The 25,595-nt window shown below is 39.1% G+C and overlaps 1 protein-coding gene across 1 annotated transcript; it reads right to left on the reverse strand.

Annotated features, from left to right (window-relative positions):
* On the reverse strand, positions 1-24,600 carry TMEM106B (transmembrane protein 106B). Its single transcript, XM_063452413.1, has 8 exons — positions 24,465-24,600; positions 18,435-18,656; positions 8,484-8,547; positions 7,455-7,614; positions 6,777-6,917; positions 5,685-5,734; positions 4,981-5,034; positions 1-3,838 (listed from the first exon to the last, which is right to left on the reverse strand). Exons 2-8 carry the CDS (start codon positions 18,646-18,648, stop codon positions 3,712-3,714), a joined length of 810 nt encoding a protein of 269 aa, XP_063308483.1. The 5' UTR covers positions 18,649-18,656; positions 24,465-24,600; the 3' UTR covers positions 1-3,711.
* Positions 24,601-25,595: the final 995 nt, after the last annotated feature.

The following is a 25,595-nucleotide window of genomic DNA, read 5'->3' on the forward strand; positions in this document are numbered from 1 at the left end:
CCCCCCCCCCCATGAATGAAACCCCCTTCTAGAGTGTGGCACTAACTGCTGTTCACCTTTCATCAGAACACAAGTGTGTCACCATGCCCTGAGACTGACAAAAAGGAGGATACAAATTTAAAGTGCCATTACAATTGTTATATAAAAATAAAAATTCAGTGCACATAAACTAATATTTCCTTCATTCTGGGTACTGTACCTCCGTATGTGATGTCAGAGCTCTACAATCCCACCAACACTCTGACCCGCTTTTCTAATGTGCTCTCCTTCTAATAACATAGTTAGTCATCTAACCGGGAAACACACAACGTTTGTAGGAGTTGTAATTCACTTAAAGGGACACTCCTGGCACCAATAAATGTTTGCAAATAGGAAAGGGGAAAATCTGCTAAACACAAGCAAACTCCAATAACTTAAAACTCCAATAACTTGTGAGTGTCCAATTGTGATTACACATTAATACCAGTCCCCACACAGTTATACGCTATGTTTCTTTATTTTGCTTGTGTTTAGCAGATTTTCCCCTATCCTATTTGCATATATCTATTGAAGACAAGAGGAAGTCTTCGGGGATTCATCCAGGACACTTCACCCAAAATTCAGGGGAAGTCCCGGTTTGCTCCAAATTTATACATTTCTCACTGGGGTTGTGTTTCACATATATTGTTGTTTTTGTTTGTATACCAATAAATGTTTTGCAGAATTCATTCAGCAACAAAAGCTTACCACGCCCCTTAATGCCAGAAAGACTTCCTTATCTGTACGTGCACACAATTTCAGCCCAAACTGCTTTTAATTGCCAACCTGGCTGCAGAAAGTAAGAGAAACTACAAACAGGTAGTAATATCATTATTATGTGTCTCCGTGGGTGTCCTGTCCTTCTAATGCAGGTTATTTTGTTGTTCAAATCATTCAGTACCATCAGTGGTTGAGGTATGTACACACATTTGATAGGGAGGTCTTTTTCTGGAGTGATGGGTGTGGGTAAAGAGGCAGGACTATGGTGCAGCATTCTGAAAAACATTTATCGATGCCCGGAGTGTCCCTTTAACAGCTTTCATAAAGTAAAAGGCCAATATCGCAACAGGAACTTCAAGAAACCAGTCATCAGACCATAAAGCACTGCTATACAAGGATTCCATTAATTTTGAAAGCCGAATAGAAAAGTTATTTCTTAATCCTCAATGGTTGATCATATTCTTGTATAGGTAATACTCCTTCTAGGACATATTTTTAATGCACACACACACACACACACACACACACAAAAAGAGTCAATTCCAGCCTGGAATGATCCATTTAAAGATCAGCAACAACATAAATGATGACCTATACAAAAAGACACATATAAATACATGGAAATCACGGGATGATTGGTTTCCTCATGATCTGAGTAAAAAAAAAGTCAAGATTTGTGATGAGTAAAAGAATAATGTGACATTTTCAAGAGATTACTACCAGAGGAGTTGCATATATTATTTCAGCCTGATACCAAACCTCAGAGTACAGATCTTTTAACCCCTTAAGGACCAAACTTCTGGAATAAAAGGGAATCATGACATGTCACACATGTCATGTGTCCTTAAGGGGTTAATCCCTAGAAGTCTTGTCTAAAGTGAGTGCTGAGAAGCTTAGAAGAACTCTGCTGTGGCGATAAGTACCCAAGCACAGGAGAATCACTGTTGTATAATATGCTGGGTATAAATACAATTTAAAAAATTATCCACTTCCCCCGTCCACTTATGGCAAAATGGGAGTAAACACTAGCATGTCTCATTCACGGACAGAGGCTAGGACAAACAGATGCTCTTCCCTAATGCCAAGATGCAAGCGTTGACACATTGGTATTATACTCCTATTACTCTGCATAAACGATTTCCAACACTCCCAGCTATCCATTGGCGCTGTAGAGTGGATGATGGAAGCCTGCTTACCATCTGCGGGCGCTGCCCTGTTATTCAATCATTCTGGCTCTGTGCAGCCCAGATATCAACTATGGAGCATTGTGAATAAATTATTTCAACTGAATTAGTATCTGCTCTTCAACTGTAGCAAGAGGTTGCCCCTTCAATAGAACCATGTTCTGCACTGCACAAACCACATTACACATGTATGACCGTAACCTTTGAGCCTATAGAGGTTATAGTACACAGGACTTGGGTTTGCAAAGTTGCGCATTACTGATGAATGTGAAGAACTACAGAACATCTTGGCCTATGCTTCCTTGCGAGTTAAGAAGGTAAATCATCAGACGCTTTGAGTACCAGGAATTGTCAATCTACGCATGTACACAGAGGTATGTGCAGAATCTATTCTACACCATTCAATGGATTGCTGATAATGCTGGATATTGTGGTCTGTAGCATCCAGATCCAGATACATCTATTACAATATAAACAAATCCAGATATTTGTACTCAATACTGAAAAGCAGGGTGAGGCTGCATTTTAGTTCTAGAGACAATATAGGGACTGCTAGGTAGTTTATTACACAGGGTAATCCATATTATTTAATGACCGTGCTTTGACTTAATGAACAGCTTTATGTTGGACAAAAGCATACAACTACGTTTAAAGATAAAGCAAAGAAATTAAAATTTCACATTTTTAAAAAAAACATTAACATTCTTTTCAAATTATAAAGATTTTCCTTCTAACTTAAGTGACCATAATAGTAACTTAGAATTAATTAAAAGCTATTGGTGAGCCCCTTAATGGGCAGCATTGTTTTTAGATGATTAAGTAAAACCGATAGTACACAATTTAACAAGATGTCAAATTAATTGCAGACATGTATTAATGCTATTTTTGGATAGCAAATATATTTAATGACAAAAATATTGGATATGCTTTTGAACTTTATCTTTTTTTTTTGCATTAAATAACACATTGATTAATGAAGAAATGAGCCAAGTTGGCCTCAGACGTGTCTTGGATTTGAACATTTGTAAAGGGGAGCTTATCACTGATTAGGGGATAACAACTCTCTCCATAATTACCCAATTGCTGAAAAGACAACATCAGATGCTAAAAACAGTATTAATTGACACCAACAATGCCCTTGATTTGACCTGACCAATATCTAATTTCCTCACAAGTTCAGAAACGTATGTCTATTAGTAGTATGTGCCTTTCATGATCCGACCTCCCCCTCAACTCTCTCTCTTAAATGCACCCCCACTAAACAAACTGAATTAAATGGTTTTCCCACCGCCAAACTAAATTAATTTTACATTACATAAACGTGAATCATGTTTAAACTTTTTTACTGTACACAAGGAAAATGCCAGAACAATAATTAGTAATTGGTAAATAATTATTAGCACAATTATGGGTAAAGAAAACAAACCAAAGCAACACAGTAAAAAAAAGGTTAAACATAAAAGTACACTAGTTGTGTCTTTAATAACTTGTTAAAAACAAAGGAAAATACCTATCCTTCATAAAATATGTTACTCAGAATATATCAACGGCATATCCAAGCATATAGAGAGACATATTTACAGGCGTATTTACAGATTCTCTAATTAAGGATGTGTGACAAGCCCCATAAATTTGCTTTTGTGCCTTGAATTTTTTGATCTCTAGAACACAGAATTAGAACATAGTCTGGTCGTATCAATACCTTTGATTAAAAGAGAGTGTCAGCTTTCAAAGTACATGTTTTTTCACAACTAAGCAAAATGCAAATGTTGGCTTGGAAAAGTGCAAATCACCATTTCACCAGGAGACCTGACTTGCCAAGAGCTCGTGTTACATTTGCTCCACAGTCTACATATTCGTAATCTTCTTGAGATAACTGCTCTGGATGTCCCAAATAGGAAATTGACACAGTGACTCTGCAAAAAAAATAAAATAAAAAAATTACTAAACACCAATTTAACATTTAACTAATGCAGAGACCGGTGCATATCTGTGACACTGCAATTTAGAGGGAAATACCCATGAACGCTAGACACTGACGCTTGATCCTGACCTACCATATACAAAGAAACAAGCTGAGCGACATATCCACAGGTGGGGATCATACCGCCTAGGCGCGTATATCTGGAGCTGAACATAAGCTCTAGAAAACTGTAAGTGGCATTTCTCTTATTTTACCTCACCACATATAGAATATACTACACTATATTTAGTTTTTTTGTCCTCATATTTTCCATACGTACCACCATACGAGTTTGAGGACACCCAGAAGGCGCTGCTTCCCTGTACCCTTTCCTGACCTATACCTAGTTACTGCCAGACAGAAGAGACAGAAGAGAAGTACCAGCAGCCATAGCCAGATCTAACAAGCGCTAGGAACCTCACATTGCGGCATTGTACCGGCAGCACATGGAGCCACAACACAGCCAGACTTAAGAGCATTGCTAGTTCAGCAGGCCTGCTTTTAACTCAGCTTTTTACTGCTGAATGCCGATTGCTAGGGGGTGATTAGCAATTCTAAACGAACAACTCATTTATAATTTTAGAGCAGGGGTTCTCAACCCAGTCCTCAAGGACCCCCTACCAGTCCAGGATTTAGGGATTACCTGGGTGTGTCTGAGGTGTTTTTTTTTCTTTTTCTAAACACCTTAGACACACCCAAGTAATCCCTAAACCCTGGACTGGTAGGGGGTCCTTGAGGACTGGGTTGAGAACCCCTGTTTTAGAGCATGATGACAGAAAAACATCAAACGTTCAAAACTGTAGAGTCCATGGTTCACATCTGGTCATTGGTCAATAGATTACAAACAAAAGCACACCTTCCTTCCTCCTATGTTACTTAACCAGAAACCCCTTTATCAGGAGTTCATTTTTCTATCATAGTCTGAATTCTTCATGAATTCGATTCAGTTAGGAGCTAGAAACATTGATATTTTTGGTCGAGGCTACGTTGGTATCCATTTGCCAGACTACTGACATCTCTAATACATATATGTTGAGAAAGTTCATTTTTGCGTACTTGTGTAGACAATCAGTAGACATTAATGCGAATACTTACTGCATGTTCACCACTATGTTATGCACCTTTATACTGGGAAGAGTACAGTAAGTGCTGTAAATAAAGAAAAAAATATAGAATTGTATAATTAGCATGAATTATATAATTAAATGTTTAATACAAGTGATTTTTACATTAAAGCATATTCAGATAACCTAAATATAAATTTTTCTGTGGGGTTTTCGCCCTGCGTTCCAGAGAAAATATTCAAAGAAATAAGAGAAAAACACTAAACATAGCTCACAGATTCGAAATCAAAGCTGCACCTCAGCTAAAATTCAAGATGTCATAGACAATTAATTCCACAGAAGAGAATACACAAATGTAAACCCCCAAACTTCCATGGACAATAAATGTTGAAAATGGCACAGAAGAGTGAAAATCATATTAACTTTCGTAAGAGTTATTTTTTGTATTTACACAGAGTTTTAATTAAAAATGTAGGTTAATGTAATGCTGTGAAATACGTGTCGATTTCACAACTTCATATAGTAGTCATAATAATATGAAGAATATTCACACATTGCATATATGCACAAATATTTAGATGCATGCGTTATATAAAACTGCATTTGTTTTCTCATTCTAAAATTATGGGGAAACACAGACCAAAATATAATAAAACATTTTTAGAAAATTATTCACACAATTACTGTATTAACCCGTTATGAAATTTTGCAATACAGTTATATTAAATTACTTACTACATATAGTCGAACTCTTTCCCTATTTTAGCAGGCACGGTATAGTCAATCTGTGAAGAAGAAAGAACATATATTAAATATCAAAAAAGGTGAAAAACAAACCTAATAATAATAAAAATACACACGCACATGAAATATATAAATATAGCATCTCACACATGGGTCACAAAATAATGAAGACATCAAACAATGTATTAATGTCAAAGACCTATTAAGGAGTAGTAACACACTTTGCGTTTAGAACAGCTTTGATCCTTTTTGAAAAGCAGCCATAAAAGAACTGGACTGCCTACAATGGTTTATCAATATGCACTATTCTTTAACCCCTTAAGGACCAAACTTCTGGAATAAAAGGGAATTATGACATGTCACACATGTCATGTGTCCTTAAGGGGTTAAACGAAGAACATTATTCAATTATTCGAGGGAAGAAAGTTGGAAGTCAATTTTGCACATCAGAACTTTTCATAAAACCTTCAATAATGTTTAGATGTGGTGGCACAGAAATGATTTGTAGTGTTCATGAAACTAACCGTGAGCTAATTTGGCAAAGGGTTTGAAACCATTTCATAAAGGAGGACAGCCAAATACTTTTTAAATTACCTAATATACCTGGGCCAATTTAACACCATGTAGTGCCCTCATCTAAACTAGTGTCTTGCACTTACGCACAATGGATTCTCCACAGTGGCCAAAACACAATGTGTGGCTTTGTTCTGCATATGCACACGGGTGCAGAATATAGGGTGAAAGTTGACTGATCAGATCAAAGTATTGACCTTCATACATCAGGTAATTTAAATCCATACATATTGTGGTTTGTCTGAAGATCAGCTCTATCATAAATCCAACTTTGTGAAGCCAACAAAATTATAAATAAAATATGTGCATCGTCGGTTAATATTCTTGTGATTTCTGTTTGCTGACCATATATTTAAGATTGTACCCCTTCAAACACTTAATTATTCTTTCTGCTCACAATGCACACTTGCCTCATTCACCTCTGGAGAACTCACGTAATGGTCAGACCTATTTTACAGCCAACATAATGCTCACCGGCAGCAAATTTCTTCGACAAATGGCATTATTTACCTGTTTCCTATCGAGAGGGCCAATGCTGGTAATGTTAGTTACTTTTGCTTTCCCAATGACAGTTTTGAAATACTGAACTTGTCCAGTAATACTATCCACACCAATAGGGTAATAGTTGTTGTTTGTTATATTCAGGGTGTTCTGAAAAATGAAAGATAGAAGAGCTTTGAAAAAATAGGAACATGAATATAAAATAGATTATGATAAGCTTATATTTTTTTTTTCGGCACTGAACTATTATAAACATAGAATATCTTTACTACGTACATGGCAAAGTTTCTCAACCACTGGTACTCCAGCTGTTTAGCCTGGTCTACTAAAAAATCATCATCAACTCAAAGAGCAGAATTAGAAAAGTTAAAGAGACATGAGCCACTACATTAGAACGCTTCTTGTGCTTTTGTTAGAGAATTGAGATTTGTGAGGATGTAATAATTTGCTTTTAGAATTTTCATGATGCAAAAGACAATTAAAATCTTTACTCCTTTGCTTTCATCCTCGCTGATAATACATAAACATATTATAATAGACATATATACACACACCCGATAAAATAACACTCCACTTATAAATTAAAACAAAGTACGTGCAATCTCCCATTGAAAAATATTTTCCAAAACAATTTAAGCATTCCATTTTCACCATTAACTTTACTTGTCAGAATTTGAAAATACTTACAGTGATGTTCAAATATACCACGGAGCCACCTTCGTCGTAACCAACATAGACGGATTTCACTCCAACATACTGTATATCAACAGAACGAGGAAACAGAAAAAAGACACCCAGGCCGCAAAGAAGTAAACAAACCACAATAGATACCATGACATACAGTTTTCTGTGAGAAAAAAAAAACACAAACAATGTATTAAACTTATTTTTTTTTTATTAAATCAAACCCCAACCAAAACAATGGTAACAATTCCTGTCGTAAGTGATGCTCTTTTTACTATAATTCTAGGCCATATCCAGATGGCCTACGAGACTACAGAGATTGGTGTCACATATCAAGCAGGCTGTCCCACATAAGATGCTGCGGCACATGAAATACCTGTTTTTTGTTTATAAGCAAGCGTCCTACCGGGCTTGAAATAAGTTAAATTCCTTGTAATGTGGCCAATTGACTTGTATCGCCCAAGCACTGCTCCTCTATTTTATTTTTAATGAACCCCCCCAAAAAAGCTAAATAACTTTATTATTACAGTATTTTGTGTACAGCAATATCCAATGACACTTAAATGCAATTTGTAATTACTTAATAATTTCATGCCGTGGAACAACCTTTTTTTTTTTTTTTTATTTGGAAGAAGAGCATTTTCTAATGGTTCCAATTCAGATCTCATTTGGATACATGTAAACAAAGTTTTTTTTTTTTTTTTTAGATATCTACCACGCCAACTTGATAAAAGGAAAAACAAAAAACAAAAAGTGTGGTCAGGGAGTAATATACAATAAATGTTTGCAACTTCTATTAAATGCACTCTTTTTTTAAATGTTCATACAGAATATGCATCAAGAAAAAGCATGCTCAATATTACCCCTGGTCCATTTAAACAAGTAAAAGATTCAACTCAACAGAGAGGATTTTTTTTTTTTTAACTTTACTGTATTAAATTGCATATCAGGCAATTCCCTTTTTAGATAATATATTTGTAAAAATCTTCTGTTTAAAACAAAATTTGTTTATTCAAATATTCTATTACTTACGTTCGTCTGGGGCGCAATCTCTGATCACTGTATGGAATCAATGCTACAAGCTGGTTTTCTCGACCTACAAAAATGTAGCACAATAATCAAATATATTTATGATTCAACTGCATACAACACAATACAATATATAGAAATGATCCTTAATATTTTAACAGAGAAAAAAAATAAATCTGGTTCAGTTCAGCTCTAAGGTTTTCTACAGCAGAGAGTGGATATTTAAACTTAAAGGGACACTCTAGGGACCCAGACCACTTCAGCTCATTGAAGTGGTCTGGGTGCACTGTCCCATGTCCCTTAAAGGGAAACTCCAGTGCCAGGAAAACAATCAGTTTTCCTGGCACTGGAGGTTACCTCTCCCTCCCACCCCCCAATCCCCAGTTGCTGAAGGGGTGAAAACCCCTTCAGTCACTTACCTCAGGCAGCGACATGTCCCACGTCGCTGCCTGCTCCTCCCCCGCCGCTCCACCTTCTTCCTCCGTCGGCCAGTGGGCGAGACTGATCCCGCCCACCAGCCGAGGAGACCTAATGCGCATGCGCATTGGCGCACCCCATAGGAAAAGCATTGAAAATGAATTTCAATGCTTCCCTATGGGGAATAGAGCGACGCTGGAGGTCCTCACACCGCGTGAGGACGTCCAGCGACGCTCTAGCACAGATAATCTGTGCTAGGGACCAGGAAGTTGCCTCTAGTAGACAGCCACTAGGGGAGGACTTAACCCTGCAAGGTAATTATTGCAGTTTATAAAAAACTGCAATAATTACACTTGCAGGGTTAAGGGTAGTGGGAGTTGGCACCCAGACCACTCCAATGAGCAGAAGTGGTCTGGGTGCCTGGAGTGTCCCTTTAACCCTACAGTGGTATTATTGCAGTTTCTGAGAAACTGCAATAATTACCTGCTAGGGTTAAACCCCCCTTTAGTGGCGGTCTACCAGGTAGCATCAAATATATTGGCAACTAAGGACCAATATATCAATGAAGGACATTTAGAAATATTTAAATCAAAACACACATACACTGCAGTATAATAGGAGCAGGAAAGTCACAAAACTCTTACAATCCTACAGCACCTGCAAGGCTTGAACAGTGCCACTAAATACAAAGTGAGATTGGCACCAGTATCAAAAGGTCAGCAGGAAAATCTTAAGCAGGCCATGCCTCATTGAGAAATTAATCTGAGGGCAGAGAGAAGATGTGCAACTTGAAGAAAAAAAAAATGTCCACCAAGTACGGAAAAGATGGAACCCAATGTCACCTTTCTAGAATAAGAAATAAACAGAGAAAAGCCTCCAAACAAATAAATACACCGAACAATGGCCTGCATAATTATCATGCAGCTATATTGCAGCATGCATAAGCGGTCACTCACTTTTTCTAAGTTACCGTATTTTTCCGTGTATAAGATTATATTTTCCTCCAAGTTTTTAAAGTTTAAGTTTGGGGGGTCGTCCTATACACAGAATGTTAAAAATTAAATAGGTGCTCCCTGGTCCCCTATTCCTCAAGAACACTCACCCGGTCAGGCGTCACATAAGAGGGCCCGGCCGCCCAGTCGACCCCTGCTGAAGAGTGAGGAATTCACCTCTCCAGGCCATACACGACCTCTGAGTGGCTTCTTAGTAGCTCTCAAACACCTTGTGCTCAATATGTTTATTTTGGCAATTTGAGCTTTTTATAGTTCCCCTCTGAGATTCACCTTTTTGTGTTTGAATTGGTAGTTGGGAGTCTGTTTATTCAATAAAGCCATTTTTTATTTTCATTAGATCGTATTTAGACCAATCTTTACAGATATCCAAGTTATGTTCTAGGGTCTACTTGTTAGAACCCTAGTACATCTTTTTTTCTTTTTTCAAGTTTACCAGGGTTACCCCCTATTTTGGATATCTGGTAGACACCACCCATTCACCTTAGGAGTCTGTGATTTTTTGTTTTCTATTTCTGCTTATACATTCAGCCTAGTACATACTGGCTCTACCTTTGAGCATATACTCTATGTACCTATTGAATGCATTTCCATAAGAATTGAAGTGAGAACTCCACCTAGTGTACGTCCATAATAATTATAAACTCACTATGTTTTAACTCACTGTGCCAGATTAGTGCTATGCAAAAGGCAAGGGTAACCAATAGACAGCAGTAGAAGGAGGCTGTCTGCTAGGGACCACTTCCAAAATGATTGGACCAAGACTTAAGGATCCTCCATAATATAATATAATAGCTCAATTAACTACATAAAGAGAGAGAGAACAAAAAAAAACAAAAAACAAAAAAAAACACACTTTTTCCCCCCCCAAAATGCCTTTAGATATTACAGCATTCTATGAATGCTACATATGGAGCCTTCTTTGTGTGCTGTGCAATTTCATTAAAGACCACAATACTAGTTCTTGCTAGCATTTTAACCTACACGATTGGTCTGGTTTGGGATGTCAACCAATGAATTATGGTTGACGTTTCAAATCAGAGGTTACTCGTGTATAACAAAAACAGGAAGATATAAAAATGTCAACTGCCGGAATGTCCAACAATTATTCAATTTGCGATTTAAGATATGAAATCTCAGCATGACTTGGATACGGCCATGAAATCTGAAAGCATGCCTCTCTAACCACAAATCATATCAGATTAGCAGCTTGACCAGTATGTTTTTACGCTGCATGAAACTGCTGAAATCAAGTTAGCCATTTCTAATCATTTTATTTTCATTAAAAACAATCTTCACAGCATGTCGCTTTCTTAAATGCAACACAAGTTCACGTGGTAAAGATGTCAGAAGTGGATTTCATTATTAAGAGATTACACACTTTGAATCAGCAAGTAATACTAAATGCATATATATTCAGGATATTAAATACATCTGTACATTGTGGCAAGATTCACGAGCAAATGTATTTAGATAATTACAATTATTTGGTCTATTTGAGATGGTGCACTAAAGCACCATATGCAAAATAACTATTCCCCACTTAAATAAATATTTTACTTTGAATTATATAGTTAACTTGGTAAAGTTAAAGGGACACTCTGGACGCGTACATCACTTTAGCTTGCTGAAATGCTTTATTTATTTATAAAATTATTTACCAGGAAAGATATATTGAGATTTCTCTCGTTTTCAAGTATGTCCTGGGTCCACAAATCATTGCATTGTTACATTAGGGTACAATAAAATACAAAAACAATATTAATACACAATAAATACAAAATTTAACATAGAACAGGTAGGAAATATATAATCAACCACGACATGTGCATTATGTTTTGAGGTATGTAGAGAGGGATCTCTTAAAGGACTTTAGGCTTAGGGAAGATTTTAAATTGTGCGGAAGGTGGTTCTAAAATTGAGGTGCTCTGTAGGAGAAGGAGGATCGGGCTGCTTTCTTTTTGTATTGAGGTAGATTAAGTAAAGTGTTGGTACTGGATCGGAGGTTATAGGAAGTGGGAACAGCTGGGGAAAGCATTTTGTTCAGGTAGGGTGGGAGTTTCCCAGAAAAGCTTTTAAACACAAGGCTGGAAAGATGAAGGGTGTGTCTGGATTCCAGCGACAGCCAGTTTAGTTCTTTTAGCATGTCACAATGGTGAGTCCTGTAATTACATTGTAACACAAATCGGCAGAACGAGTTATACAATGTGTTGAGTTTGTTAATGTGGGATTGCGATGCAGATGCATATACTACATCCCCATAATCAATGATTGGCATCAGCATTTGCTGTACAATCTTTTCCTTTACTGTAGGGCTTAGGCAGGATTTGTTTCTGTACAGGGCACCTAGTTTTGGATAAAGTTTAGATGCAAGCTTTTCTATGTGCAGGCCAAAAGATAGATTGGGGTCTAACATCGTACCCAAGTATTTGAAAGAGTGGACTGCGGTCAGTGTGCCATTTTAATTTGTTTTGATGGATAGGTGGGAATTGTGTAATTTGGGTACTGTTCCAAAGATCATTGTGACAGTTTTGTCAATGTTCAGGAAGAGTGTTTTTTTGCGATCCACTTTTCTACCTCTGTAAACTGGTCTTGGAGCACAGCCTCAAGCTGCGGTAGATCGGAATTGCTCACATAGATTACTGTGTCATCTGCGTACATGTGTACATTTGAGGATTTGCAGACATTAGGCAGATCATTTATAAATAATGTAAATAGTAGGGGGCCGAGAATGGAACCTTGGGGACTGGGAGAGAGGGAGTCGCTGTCAGAAATGGACACATATTGCGAGCGACCCAATACACACGATCGAAACCAGGTTAGCGAATGATCACCAATACCGGAGTTTGAGTTTGTGCAATAGAATGTCGTGGGCTACTGCGTCAAAGGCCTTAGGAAAATCAAGGAAAATAGCTCCAGTTAGGTCTCCTTGTTCCATGCCAGTTTGGATGTCATTGCAAACTTTTAAGAGGGCAGTTGTAGTGGAGTGATTCTGGCGAAAGCCCGATTGATCAGGGGTAAGATGATAGTTTGATGGTTGGTAGTACTCAGTTGCGTATGGACACATTTTTCTAAGATTTTTGACAATACCGGGAGCAATAATATTGGGCGATAGTTAGAAACCAAAGTAGTGTCACCACTTTTATGGATAGGCACTACTCTCGCAGCCTTCCAAAGTTTGGGTATGTATCCAGACACTAAGGATTCATTAATTAGAGTTGCGATGGGTTTAGCAATTGCCGCTACACTGAGCTTCAACAGCATTGCTGGGATTTGATCAGGTCCAGACTGGTTTTTCATTTTTAGATTATTAAGATGTTTTTTAAGGACACTAACAGGTACAGGTCTAAATATGAGATAAGATTTTTATAATATTTGAGGGTTATTCCCTATTCTGGGAGAGTAATCTCTAGGGCTCTTGGCACTTATTCATTGGTCACTTTTCTGACCTCTGAATCAGAGCCATCACTATCTCATTTTGTAGGTCTAAATATGAACTTGTCTATATTGGGCTTTTGCAAATTTAGTGGGACCTGATCCACATTTGTAGTTTCAGGATGCATGACATTTATTAGCTTGGCAATCAGGGCAGTAGAGCATCCGACAAAATAATTGTTAAAAGCATTTGCTACATCTAAGGGAAGTTGCAGGTTTTGGTTATCCACTTTGACAGTGGAGGGTTGGGAGTGGATTGGGGGAGTTTGTAGTTTATGTATGACTTTCCAAAAGTTACTAGGGTTTAAGATGTTATTGTTCAGATTTTCATAGAAATATTGGGCCTTGGCCAATTTTGTGCATATATTTCGCCATTGTCTATATGCACATTGATTCATAGAGCCAGTACGCTTAAACTTTGACCACAAAGAATACCGAAACTGGTACATTTGGATGAGGTCAGCTGTGATCCAGTTCATATGTGCTCCTTTTACCCTCACCTTACGCAGCGCGGCATGCAAATTCCAAATTTGTAGGAGTTCAGATTGAAAGAATTCAACAGCACAGTCTAGATCTGGGATAATGTTTAACCCCTTTAGGACACAAGACATGTGTGACATGTCATGATTCCCTTTTATTACAGAAGTTTGGTCCGTAAGGGGTTAATCTGTGCCATGGGAGGTTCTTGATGTCCTTTAGAAAGGATTCAAGATTACATTTTTTTGAAGGACCTAGTTATTTTAACCTTGGGAGAGGATTTAATAGCCTTTATTTTGCGCACACAGTACACTAAACAGTGATCACTGAAAGTGTTTGGGAGAACACCAGCCTCCTGGATTCTATCAGGAGAAGTGGAGAGAATCCAATCTAGCAGGGTATGGTTATGGCTTTTAATGTTTATGCGAGTTGGGGGAGGAGAATAATTGCGTTATCTGCAAAGTCTTAAACAGCGTGCAAGAACTATTATTTTTAAGATTCAGACAGACAATCAATATTAAAATCCCCAAAGACCAACAGTTCACTTTTTGGGTTTTGAGCTATGATTTCACTAAGGAGATGGGTTATGTCAAAAACTGAATGCACAGGGGATCTAGGTGGGCGGTAGATTCCTGCAACAATGATTGATTTACTGCACGGGATCTCAATTGTGCCAGAAAGGAAATCAAAGGTGGCAGGAGGACTAAGGTTTTGTAAAGGGGTAAACTTTATGGAATTGTCAACATAAATAACAATGCCTCCTCCTCTCTTTGCTCTGTCATTTCTAAGACATGAATACCCCTGTATTGCAATGGCGGTGTCTGGTATTTTAGTCGTTAACCAAGATTCTGAGAGCACAATGATTTTTGGTTTGGAATGGGAACACCAGGCTTGCAGTGCATCCAGTTTAGGGAGTAAGCTACGGATGTTGCTGTGCACAAAAGAGAGGCCTTTTTTAGTGGGGAGATTAGGACTAGAATTAGCTGGGGGACCAGGGTTAGACTCCACATCATTTGCAAGGGCAAGTAACATAAGGAATAGGAATTTGGACATCATTTTTGTTTGGGCATATAGTGAATGGGATACTTTATAATTTTGCGAGGTGGGGGTAGGAGGGCTATTTTTTATAACTCTCCACCAGCACTCAGCAGATAAGTTACAGGAACAGAGCATGCCATGGTGTATGATAATTTGTGTTCCAGTTTGAGGTGTGTGCTTATGCTGGTAGTGGTGTGAACAAAATTGGATTGAGAAAAGGGTTATTAAGAATAACAGTATGGTTATATTTGGATTCATGTTAGTGGTATGAGGTGAGTAGTTGAAAATGAAACAGAAATTGCGAAATTTATAAAAAAGAGTGTGTACCCTCTTTTCATTTGACAAAAGGTACAGATTTTCTAAAAATGACCACTTTTATAAATCAGCCTAGTAGACCATTTATAAATTAGCCAAGTAGACAGCCGGTCCTGTTACTTCATGGTAACAAGAAAAAAGCAGCTTTAGATATATCCCCAATGGAAAGATGCATTATTAAATGGATGCTTGTTTTAATTTGAGATAGATCTACTAAAAGGCAAACACATACATACACATTATATTATATTATATATATATTTTTATTTTTTTGCGCAGTAGAGTGTCCCTTTAAACCCCATTTCTGACTAATTATGGCGAACAACAAAAAGTTAAAAAAAAAAATACACTATAATTAATATGCATTATTTTACTTTTTGTTGTTAGCCATATCCAAAATGCTGAGGGCAGAAATAGCACTCATGGCTCTGAACATTATACAAGCATCTAACAACGTTGGAACCGGTCTGGCTTAATATGTCTGACAGAAGAGAATCACATTAAGGCTGCCCAAAATGTGATATCGGTGCCTTTTTCAGCCTGCAGAGTGAACCAACTGTCCCATTCAGCTTTTAAATGAGACAGTTGTCTCAAACTGATGCATGTCCCTTCAAGTTGTGATTGTGCCAAGAATGTTTATTTTAAGGTAGTAACATATCAGGTTAGAATTACTTTATTAATATCTTTTTCACAACCCAGCCATGCATATTTAACTCTTTCCAGTTATGATATACCAAATTACTCAAAATAGGGTTTTGCTTGTGCTGAGTTGCATGATATAAACTAGAAACATTTAAAACTTTATGATTTGTTAAATTGCTTTTTTTTTTTTTATTTAATATAGGGTAGATGTATGGAAAGACAAATATGACACCATAAATTACCGTAAGTTGTGTGTTCATACTGGCATTTCTTATGCAAATGGTGTAAATAACTACATGTGACCGGTCAGTGGTACTTCCATATCTTTAGTGATTTATAATCTGCTAAACATTTCTCAGGTCATATCTATGACCTTTGTATATGCTTAAACACAGGGGTGTTATAGTTGTGTTGTTATTATACATGGCCAGAAGTCAAGGTGAGCAGAACCATCCTTTTGTCTTTAAAAAAATTCAAAACTAGGACAATTCGCTGTTCATTTTTGTTCTGGTTGTTCCTAAATAAACTTCATAGACTTTATAAAAATGGAAGAGTACTGCATTCTAATGCATGTAATAACATACTTTTTTTTTTTCCTTTTTCAAATAGACTGCTCTTATAATGCATTAATAAAAGAAATGTGTTCAAATCAGTGTTAATATTGGCAGCAAATGTCAATTTAGTTTTAGTCAGTCTTTTGACTAATGGTTAGTTTACAAAATGAACACTGGTTCAAATCCACATATCAGCATCAATCTGCAACAATATTAAACACTGTACATTCCTCTATTAGGCTGGGGCTTAACCTCTGCACATTTGGACAAAAACAATGTCACTGTAGTGGGGGGGGGGGGGGGGGGGGGAGGTGACAAAACAATGAATGTCCTTTCCCACTAGAGTGATTAAACTAAACTACACAGAACTCAAATAGGCACTGAAAGAACACGGTTTCCAAATGAAGGTCTGAAAACAGACAATTCAACAGGGAAAGGTCACAGCAAACCTAAGGATTCTGGGAATGGAAAAAAAAAAGAAGTAATTTCAGGGGCGGTGCAAGGATTTTTGGCTACACAGGCAAGATTACATTTTCCGCAGGGTATGGTGGGGGAAGGGGCTGTAGAGGGGGCACAGGGGAAGTAGGGGGGCGGCAGTGGCAGTAGGGGGGCGGCAGTGGCAGTATGGTGGGGACAGGGGCAGTATGGTGGGGCAGGGGCTGTAGAAGGGGCAGTAGAGAGGGGCTGCTAAAAACACAAAAAAAACACTTTTTAATAAAAAAAAAATACAAAAACAAACATACTAAAAAGGTCTTCCACCTCCCGAAGGCTTACCTTGGGCCAGGGAGGGGAGTCAGGACCACTGGGGAGTCTGAGCGCAGTTGAAGTCCCACCCCATTCTGAAATCATCAGAAGAGGCTGTCTGACTTCACTGACCTGCTCCTGTGTGCTGGCTGCGAGGCGAGTTTAAAAATCCGAGTCCCCAGCTAGAAGCAGGGGATTCTGATTTTTGCGCCCGGCCTGCTCTGGCGCCCTAAGGCGGCCTTATGTAATCTGCATTCCCAGAACATTTCCATATAAAAGAATAAATGCACAGTGGAAATTACCATGCTAGATGAAAGCAGTGCACTTAGATAACATTTCAGCTACCTACAATAATTGGGAGATCTCATTACAATCATCTAGAAGTTAGTGGACTTGTAGTATCACAAGCACACAGTAAAAGCAAGCTTGTATCAGTCGCAAAATAAAAAAATTATATGTCAAACTACAAAGTAGATCTAGCCAGGGTACCCCATTAGATTTGCTATTTAACGGCACACCAAAACACTTTCTGGTAGCTGAAGTTAACCTGTTACGACACGCTCAAATTAACATAAAAACAGGGAAATTTATCAAGGCACAAACAGGTGCTATGCCTGAGAGACTAATCACCACAGAAACCAAAAGAATGCCACTTAACATTTAGCACTCAAAATTGCATCTGTTAGACACACACACTAAATGAACTATAAAACCGTGTAAATCAGGCTGGGTGGTTGTACAACTGGGGCAAGTACAATCAGAAACCAGGATGAAGAAGCACAGGGAAATGTAAGAGGTGGGTAGGGTGGAGAAATATTGTATAAAGTTTTGTACGAAAGACAAAAAATAAAAATTAACAATAGACCATTGGACTTATTGAATACATTTTTCTTCTCAAAAGGGGAAGACAGAGTCAAATAAGGTCAAAGTTGGGAGCAGTGGGTACTAAGGAATGTATTTAAGACAAAGAAGATCATTACCAGTGATGTTCGTTAGAAAGGAAAAGTATAAGAGAGCAGAGGTGAAAGGCATTGTAAAATGGGGATATTATGGACTGCTTATTACAAACCATCTTCAAGGACCAAACCATAACATTTTCTGCCATCTAGAATGATAAATATGGTGGCAGAATGGTGAGATTGTTAGTGTTTTGACATTGTTATTGGCTCTGGCAGTGGTTACCCCCAAACCTTATAAATTTTATGAAAATACTAATGGTTGTAATTACATACAAAAAACAAAAAACAAAAAAAACAACCAAACAGAATAAATAAAAAAGAAATGTAGATACTGTTACAAAGAGATATAGTAAGTATTCTCACCTCTTGGAATGCGACCTGTTCCTTGGCATGTGGCACAAGTTACACTGTCTTTTCCAGTAAACTCCACATAAGGGAAATGAGACACATCACCATTCTTGTTTTCCTCTTGGTTTTCTGGGCTCATCAACCTATTTCGATCATCCGATTGTGAATTGATGTCACAATGCTCCTCCTTTAAATTTTGAGGTGGCGTGCGAGAAAAAGACTTCCCCATGATAGACACTAACGGAATACAAAGATAAATAAGTACAAACAATTATCCCACCTCTATAATGTAAAACAAAAATTTAAAAAGGTGACGTCAGCTTCAGTCATATGTGTCCTTTCAATGATGGCAATTTAATAATGAATTCTATTTTGATGTTAAAGAAATCAGTAATTTATAGAAATTTAAACCAATGATATGTTTTATGAAGTTAATCTGGAAGATTCATGCACTGGAGTAAATAATTCCTTTTTTGGCCAATTAGCATATAATTGTATATAATCAACCTGGAAGTAATTATCAAATGCTGAACACAACAAACATGACTTTCTGTGAACATAGAGGCCATCTGAACACTTAAAAGGGCATTCTAAGCACTATAACCACTGCAATATCTTTACAGTGACAGATAAGCTGTCAAACCGTTTACAAACAGTTTGTCAACACTTGGTTCTGATAGGAGCCAGGAGTCCTTTCGGTCTGTATTGATATGCAAAAGTTGAAGTTCATATTACAGCATAAGTAAGATCAATGTTGTGCAACTCTGAATATCATACAATGTCTAAGAACATTAGCCACTGATGCTACAATCTCTTAGATATGTACACTGATCAGCCACAACAGGTGAAGTGAATAACATTGACTAAATCCTTACACTGACACTTGTCAATGGGTGGGATAGATTAGACAGCAAATGAACAGTCAGTTCTTGAATTTCATGTGTTGGGAACAGGAAAAATGGGCAAGCGAAAAGATCTGAATGACTTTGACAAGGGCTTAATAATGATGGCTAGACAGCTGGGTCACAGAATCTCTAAAAATGCCATCTTGTGGGATGGAAGGACAACCAGTGAACTGGCGTGAGAGTCTAGGGTGTATAAGACTCATTGAGAGAATTCATATTAATTTTACTTTAACATATACCACCTTTCCTAGAGATTGTCGCAGACCACATACACCCATTCATAGCAATGGTCTTCCCTGATGGCAGTGGCCTCTTTCAGTAGGATAATGCATTGTGCCACACTGCAAACATTATTCAGGAATGGTTTGAGGCACATGACGAAGAGTTCAAGGTGTTGCTTTGGCCTCCAAATTTCACAGAACTCAATCTGATTGAGCATCTGTGGAAACAAATGGAACAGCAAATATGATGCACCTCGCAATGTGGTGGAATCTCGGTAAAAATAAATTTAGTAGGCCGAGATTGCCACGTGGTATGTGCACGTGCATATACTGATGTATCGGTCGGTTGGTTGCACGTGGAAAAGATACAATCAGTAGTGTACGGAGCATGTGCAGGAATACAGGATATAGAATTCCCCTCCTCCATTGTGCTGGGCAAGCCATGTGGTCAAACAGGAAGTTAGTCTTTGTTCTGTTGATTGGGTAAGAGTACGTGTGGGTGGAGCTGATTATGGGAGGAGTTATATGCCTATATAAAGGGACCTACACTGTATGTTCGGGGCTCAGATTTTGCTGTTTTTTGGTGACATTAGTCCCTCTGAGTCCCGGTCGGTGAATCGAATAAAGATCTCTTCCTTCCTGAAGAAACCTGTGTCCATCTCTCTGTGATCGGCTTCCGTCAGTTTCTCCGGTATCAGCAACTTGAACTTAAAGGATCTGCTGCTAATGTCTTTGTGCTACATACCACAGGGCATGTTCATAGGCCTCAATGGCAGAAGCCTGTTTTGGCAGCACGAAGGGGACCTACATGATATTAGGCAGGTGGTTTAATTGCGGTGGCTGATCAGTGTATATGTTTTCCTATAGGTGTCTTTAGCAAAAGAGAATAAAAAAATATTTGCCACTTTTAAGCTTAAAGGGACAATGTAAGCACTGCAACAGTTTTATCTCAATTAAATATTTATAATTTCTAGAGTCCATCCTTTCAGTGATAAACATGTATTAAAGGGACACTATAGTCATCTGAACAACTTCAGCTTAATTAGGTTGTTCAGGTGAGAACTATAGCTCCCTGCAGCCTCTCATGTAAACACTGTATTTTCTGAGAAAATACAGTGTTTACTTTGAAAGCTAGGAACACCTCCAGTTGCAGTCACTCAGAGTGAACCAGAGGGACTTCTGAGTTGATGGAGGCATAATATGCCTCCATCCACCCAGATCTGCTGTGCAGGAGCATCCTGTGATTCAGTGTCCCCACCCTCTGCATGCAAACACTGAACTTTCCTCATAGAGATTCATTGATTCAATTCATCTCTATGAGGAGATGCTGATTGGCCAGGGCTGTGTTTGAATCATGCTGGCTCTGCCCCTGATTTACCTCCTTGTCAGTCTCAGCCAATCCTATGGGGAAGCACTGTGATTGGATCAGGCTATCACATGTCAGCAGACTGCTTGTTTTCCTGAGTCAAACAGCATGCAGATTTACAGCTTCTGGCTTGAATGCAGTAAGATTTTTACTGTATTTATGGAGGCATGAGGGGCCCAGGGGGGCTAGATGGGCGTGTTAACACTATAGGGTCAGGAATACATGTAGTTGCACTGGTGACTATAGTGTCCCTTTAATGCTAAAAGAGTGCCCAACCTTTGTCTGAGAAATATAACACTGAAATTTCTCAAAACCAGTAAAAAGTTTACATCTGTCAAGACTACAGAGACTGGGTCTACAAACCAAAATGATTACAATAAGAGGTAGTGGCTTTGGTGCTTAGAATATCCCTTTATAACAAAACTGAAATGGAGGTAATGACATGGAGACAATCACGATTTTCAGTGCTGGTAATGATGAGTTGGCATCTTGATACAAACAACAGCAAGTTGTTAATCTATGAACCAGTAACAGTGCTAAAATTAAGTTAAAAGGACACTCTGGGTCCCAATAATACTTTAATGCATTTAATAGGTTTTGGCATGGTCAGTATGCTATATTTTAGCATGCTTAAATCTTTATAGTTTTTTGCATACAATAAATGATTTGCAGAATGCAGCGCAAGGCACAGTGTCCCTTTAATTTGTGGTTTCCTCTTTACGCAATCCACATTTATACTATTCTAATTTAACCATGGGAGGGTCATAAAGAAAAGGAACACAGTGAATTAGCATGTCACACTGTGAAATATAACCATATAAAATCTCACGAAGAACTCACAAAGCCATTTCATTAAAAAGTCATACACAGCTCTTCCAATGTGTTTGTTTTGTTGCACTTTGCCTTGTTTGAAATGACTAATTTCTCACGAACTTTTCTCATAAGGTTAGTTTCTAATCTTTAACAGGGAAGAAATGATGACAGGGTTGTAACTTTTAGGCAAAAAGTGCAGACTCAAAAAAACACTTTTTTTTTTTTTATTAGCTCAGCTATGTAAGCTAAAACATACAAAGTCCTTGTCCATTCTCCACTATCCTTTCCAGTTTGGTGAAAAATCCATCAGTTTTTTTCAATATGCAATAGAACTACAAATAGCGTTGCGTCTTAAAGGAACACTATAGTGACAAGAGTACAAATATGTATTCCCGTCACTATAGCTGAGAAAAGCAATGTATTGGTCCCCAGCTCCAGTGTCAGGAAAGTAAATGGTGTTTTAACTCAACCTTTTCCAGCATTGCGTGGGTCTCCTCGCAGCTGGTTCCGCCTCCTTGGCAAAGATCAAACTTAGTGATCTCAGTCAATACAAAACATTAGGACGCCATTGTGCATGTGTGGCACAATGCTGTGCCGTGCCGTGCCAATCAACATCTCCTCATAGAGATGCATTGAATCAATGCATCTCCAAGGAATGTTAAGCACCTTTTTGAGAGCGTGTAGACACTAACGTCAGTGCTACACATTATGCAGCACTGATCCAGGAAGCACCCCTACTGGCCACCTGAGTGACTGCTACCAGAGGTGTTTTCCGATTTTTTTTTACATTAAAAAGCCTGCAGGAACATACTATACACACCAGAACAACTATATCAAGCTGCCATTGTTATGGTGACTAAAGTGTCCCTTTAAACGGAAGGTAAAAGCAAATCTATTTTCACGAATCATTGACAGACTTTGGCGTTAAACCGTTTGAGAGCGGTTTAACCCCTACAAGGTGAGTAAGCGCCAGGGCACTCCTGGCACCATGACAACTTATTTGTAGCAGAATATTGAATTTAATTGCAACAAACATTACTGGAGGCCTGGTATCACAGTCTGCCACATGAGTGGTAGAATATTACATCTCTATTGCTATATTAACAACAAACACAATAAAAGAATAGGAATACATACTGTAAGACATTCATTCCAGTGCAATATTCATACACACACACAGCTCATCACACACACACACACAGACACAGCTCATCACACACACACAGACACAGCTCATCACACACACACACACACACACAGACACAGCTCATCACACACACACACACACACACACACAGACACAGCTCATCACACACACACACACACACAGACACAGCTCATCACACACACACACACACACAGACACAGCTCATCACACACACACACACACAGCTCATCACACACACACAGACACAGCTCATCACACACACACAGACACAGCTCATCACACACACACAGACACAGCTCATCACACACACACAGACACAGCTCATCACACACACACAGACACAGCTCATCACACACACACAGACACAGCTCATCACACACACACAGACACAGCTCATCACACACACACAGACACAGCTCATCACACACACACAGACACAGCTCATCACACACACACACACACACAGACACAGCTCATCACACACACACAGACACAGCTCATCACACACACACACACACACAGACACAGCTCATCACACACACACAGACACAGCTCATCACACACACACAGACACAGCTCATCACACACACACACAGACACAGCTCATCACACACACACACACACACAGACACAGCTCATCACACACACACACACACACAGACACAGCTCATCACACACACACACACACACAGACACAGCTCATCACACACACACACAGACACAGCTCATCACACACACACACAGACACAGCTCATCACACACACACAGACACAGCTCATCACACACACACACACACACAGACACAGCTCATCACACACACACACACACACAGACACAGCTCATCACACACACACACACACACAGACACAGCTCATCACACACACACACACACACAGACACAGCTCATCACACACACACACACACACAGACACAGCTCATCACACACACACACACACACACAGACACAGCTCATCACACACACACACACACACACAGACACAGCTCATCACACACACACACAGACACAGCTCATCACACACACACACAGACACAGCTCATCACACACACACAGACACAGCTCATCACACACACACACAGACACAGCTCATCACACACACACACAGACACAGCTCATCACACACACACACAGACACAGCTCATCACACACACACACAGACACAGCTCATCACACACACACACAGACACAGCTCATCACACACACACAGCTCATCACACATACAAAGTCACAGCTTATCACACAGACACAGCTTATCACACATACAAAGACAAGGCTTATCACACAGACACAGCTTATCACACATACAAAGACACAGCTTATCACACAGACACAGCTTATCACACATACAAAGACACAGCCAAATGGCAGATAACCAGCTGGTGCAGAACTACAACTCCTATGATGCTTTGCCAGGAAGTTGTAATTCTACAAGCTATTTTACAGCAATAAAGGTGTTAAATAAATACCCAAACACTGAGCTGCTGGTAACCTGGGTGTGACAGACTCATAACAGGGCGAGCTAGTGAATGGGGCATTTGGAGTGTCCGCCATACCTGTCTCTGGCAGTCGGCCCGCTCTCACGTTACCCGGCCAGGTGCAGTCAGCTGACACTAAGCTCCTGCTCGCTATCACGGTGGGTGTTCTGTGTGAGCCTCCTTGCTGTCTGTTTACGGGCAAGGCTAAAGAGCAGCCAATGATTCGGCTAGGGTCCGGTCACGTGCGCGTGACGTCACGACCCCCCCTACGGGAAGCTGTCTAGGGGCAAACTTAATCGCATTGCGCGAGCGCTCCACTTGCTTACTGTGTATCCGGTGATTAATTAGAACAAAAACAAGTGTAGGAGGTCAGCCAAAAAAAGAGCTGTGAGAGCATTCATAGCATAGACTTGATGTTTATACTCGGTGATAAAGCAATTAAAAGCATAAAGTAATAACTGATCCCATATTTATTTTTAATGCATTCTGTAGATAACTTTTTAAACATATTAAAATATAAATAAAAAAAAGTTATTTAGTCCCTTTGTGTGTGAAGCTCTCGTTCTGGTCTATGGAGACTGAGCTTAGCCTAAAACATAGCTGCCTAGTGGGCATATATGGGATATGTGGTTTATCCCACAACAGCAGTTCCAATGTTAATAGGATGATTGGAACTGCATTAAAATCTGACACAGTCACACTGCAGATGTGGTTTGTGTGACACTTCCTGACGGACCAGTTAGGGGAACAGAGGCTCCTCTACCACAGTCCGCCTGCTACGCTTCATAGAGTGCGCTCCCCTCCTGCCAGTCACCGGATCATCAGGCACCCCCATGATGACTAGCACCCAGGGTGGACCGCCCCAAGCTCCCTGCTTAGTACGCCACTGCTTTCAAGACAGGATTCACCATTGCACAGCCATTGAAGAGGAGTGGACCAACATTCCACAGGCCACAATCAACAACCTGATAAACTCTATGCGAAGGAGATGTGTTGCACTGTGTGAGGCAAATGGTGGTCACACCAGATACTGACTGGTTTTTGGACCCCCCCAATACAGTAAAATTGCACATTTTAGAGTAGCCTTTTATTGTGGCCAGCCTAAGGCACACCTTTGCAATACGCATCCTGTCTAAGCAGCATCTTGATATGCCACACCTGTGAGGTGGATGGATTTTCTCGGCAAAAGAGAAGTGCTCACCAGTGGCG

This window comes from Pelobates fuscus, chromosome 4 (genome assembly GCF_036172605.1).
Source record: "Pelobates fuscus isolate aPelFus1 chromosome 4, aPelFus1.pri, whole genome shotgun sequence".
NCBI lineage: Eukaryota > Metazoa > Chordata > Amphibia > Anura > Pelobatidae > Pelobates > Pelobates fuscus.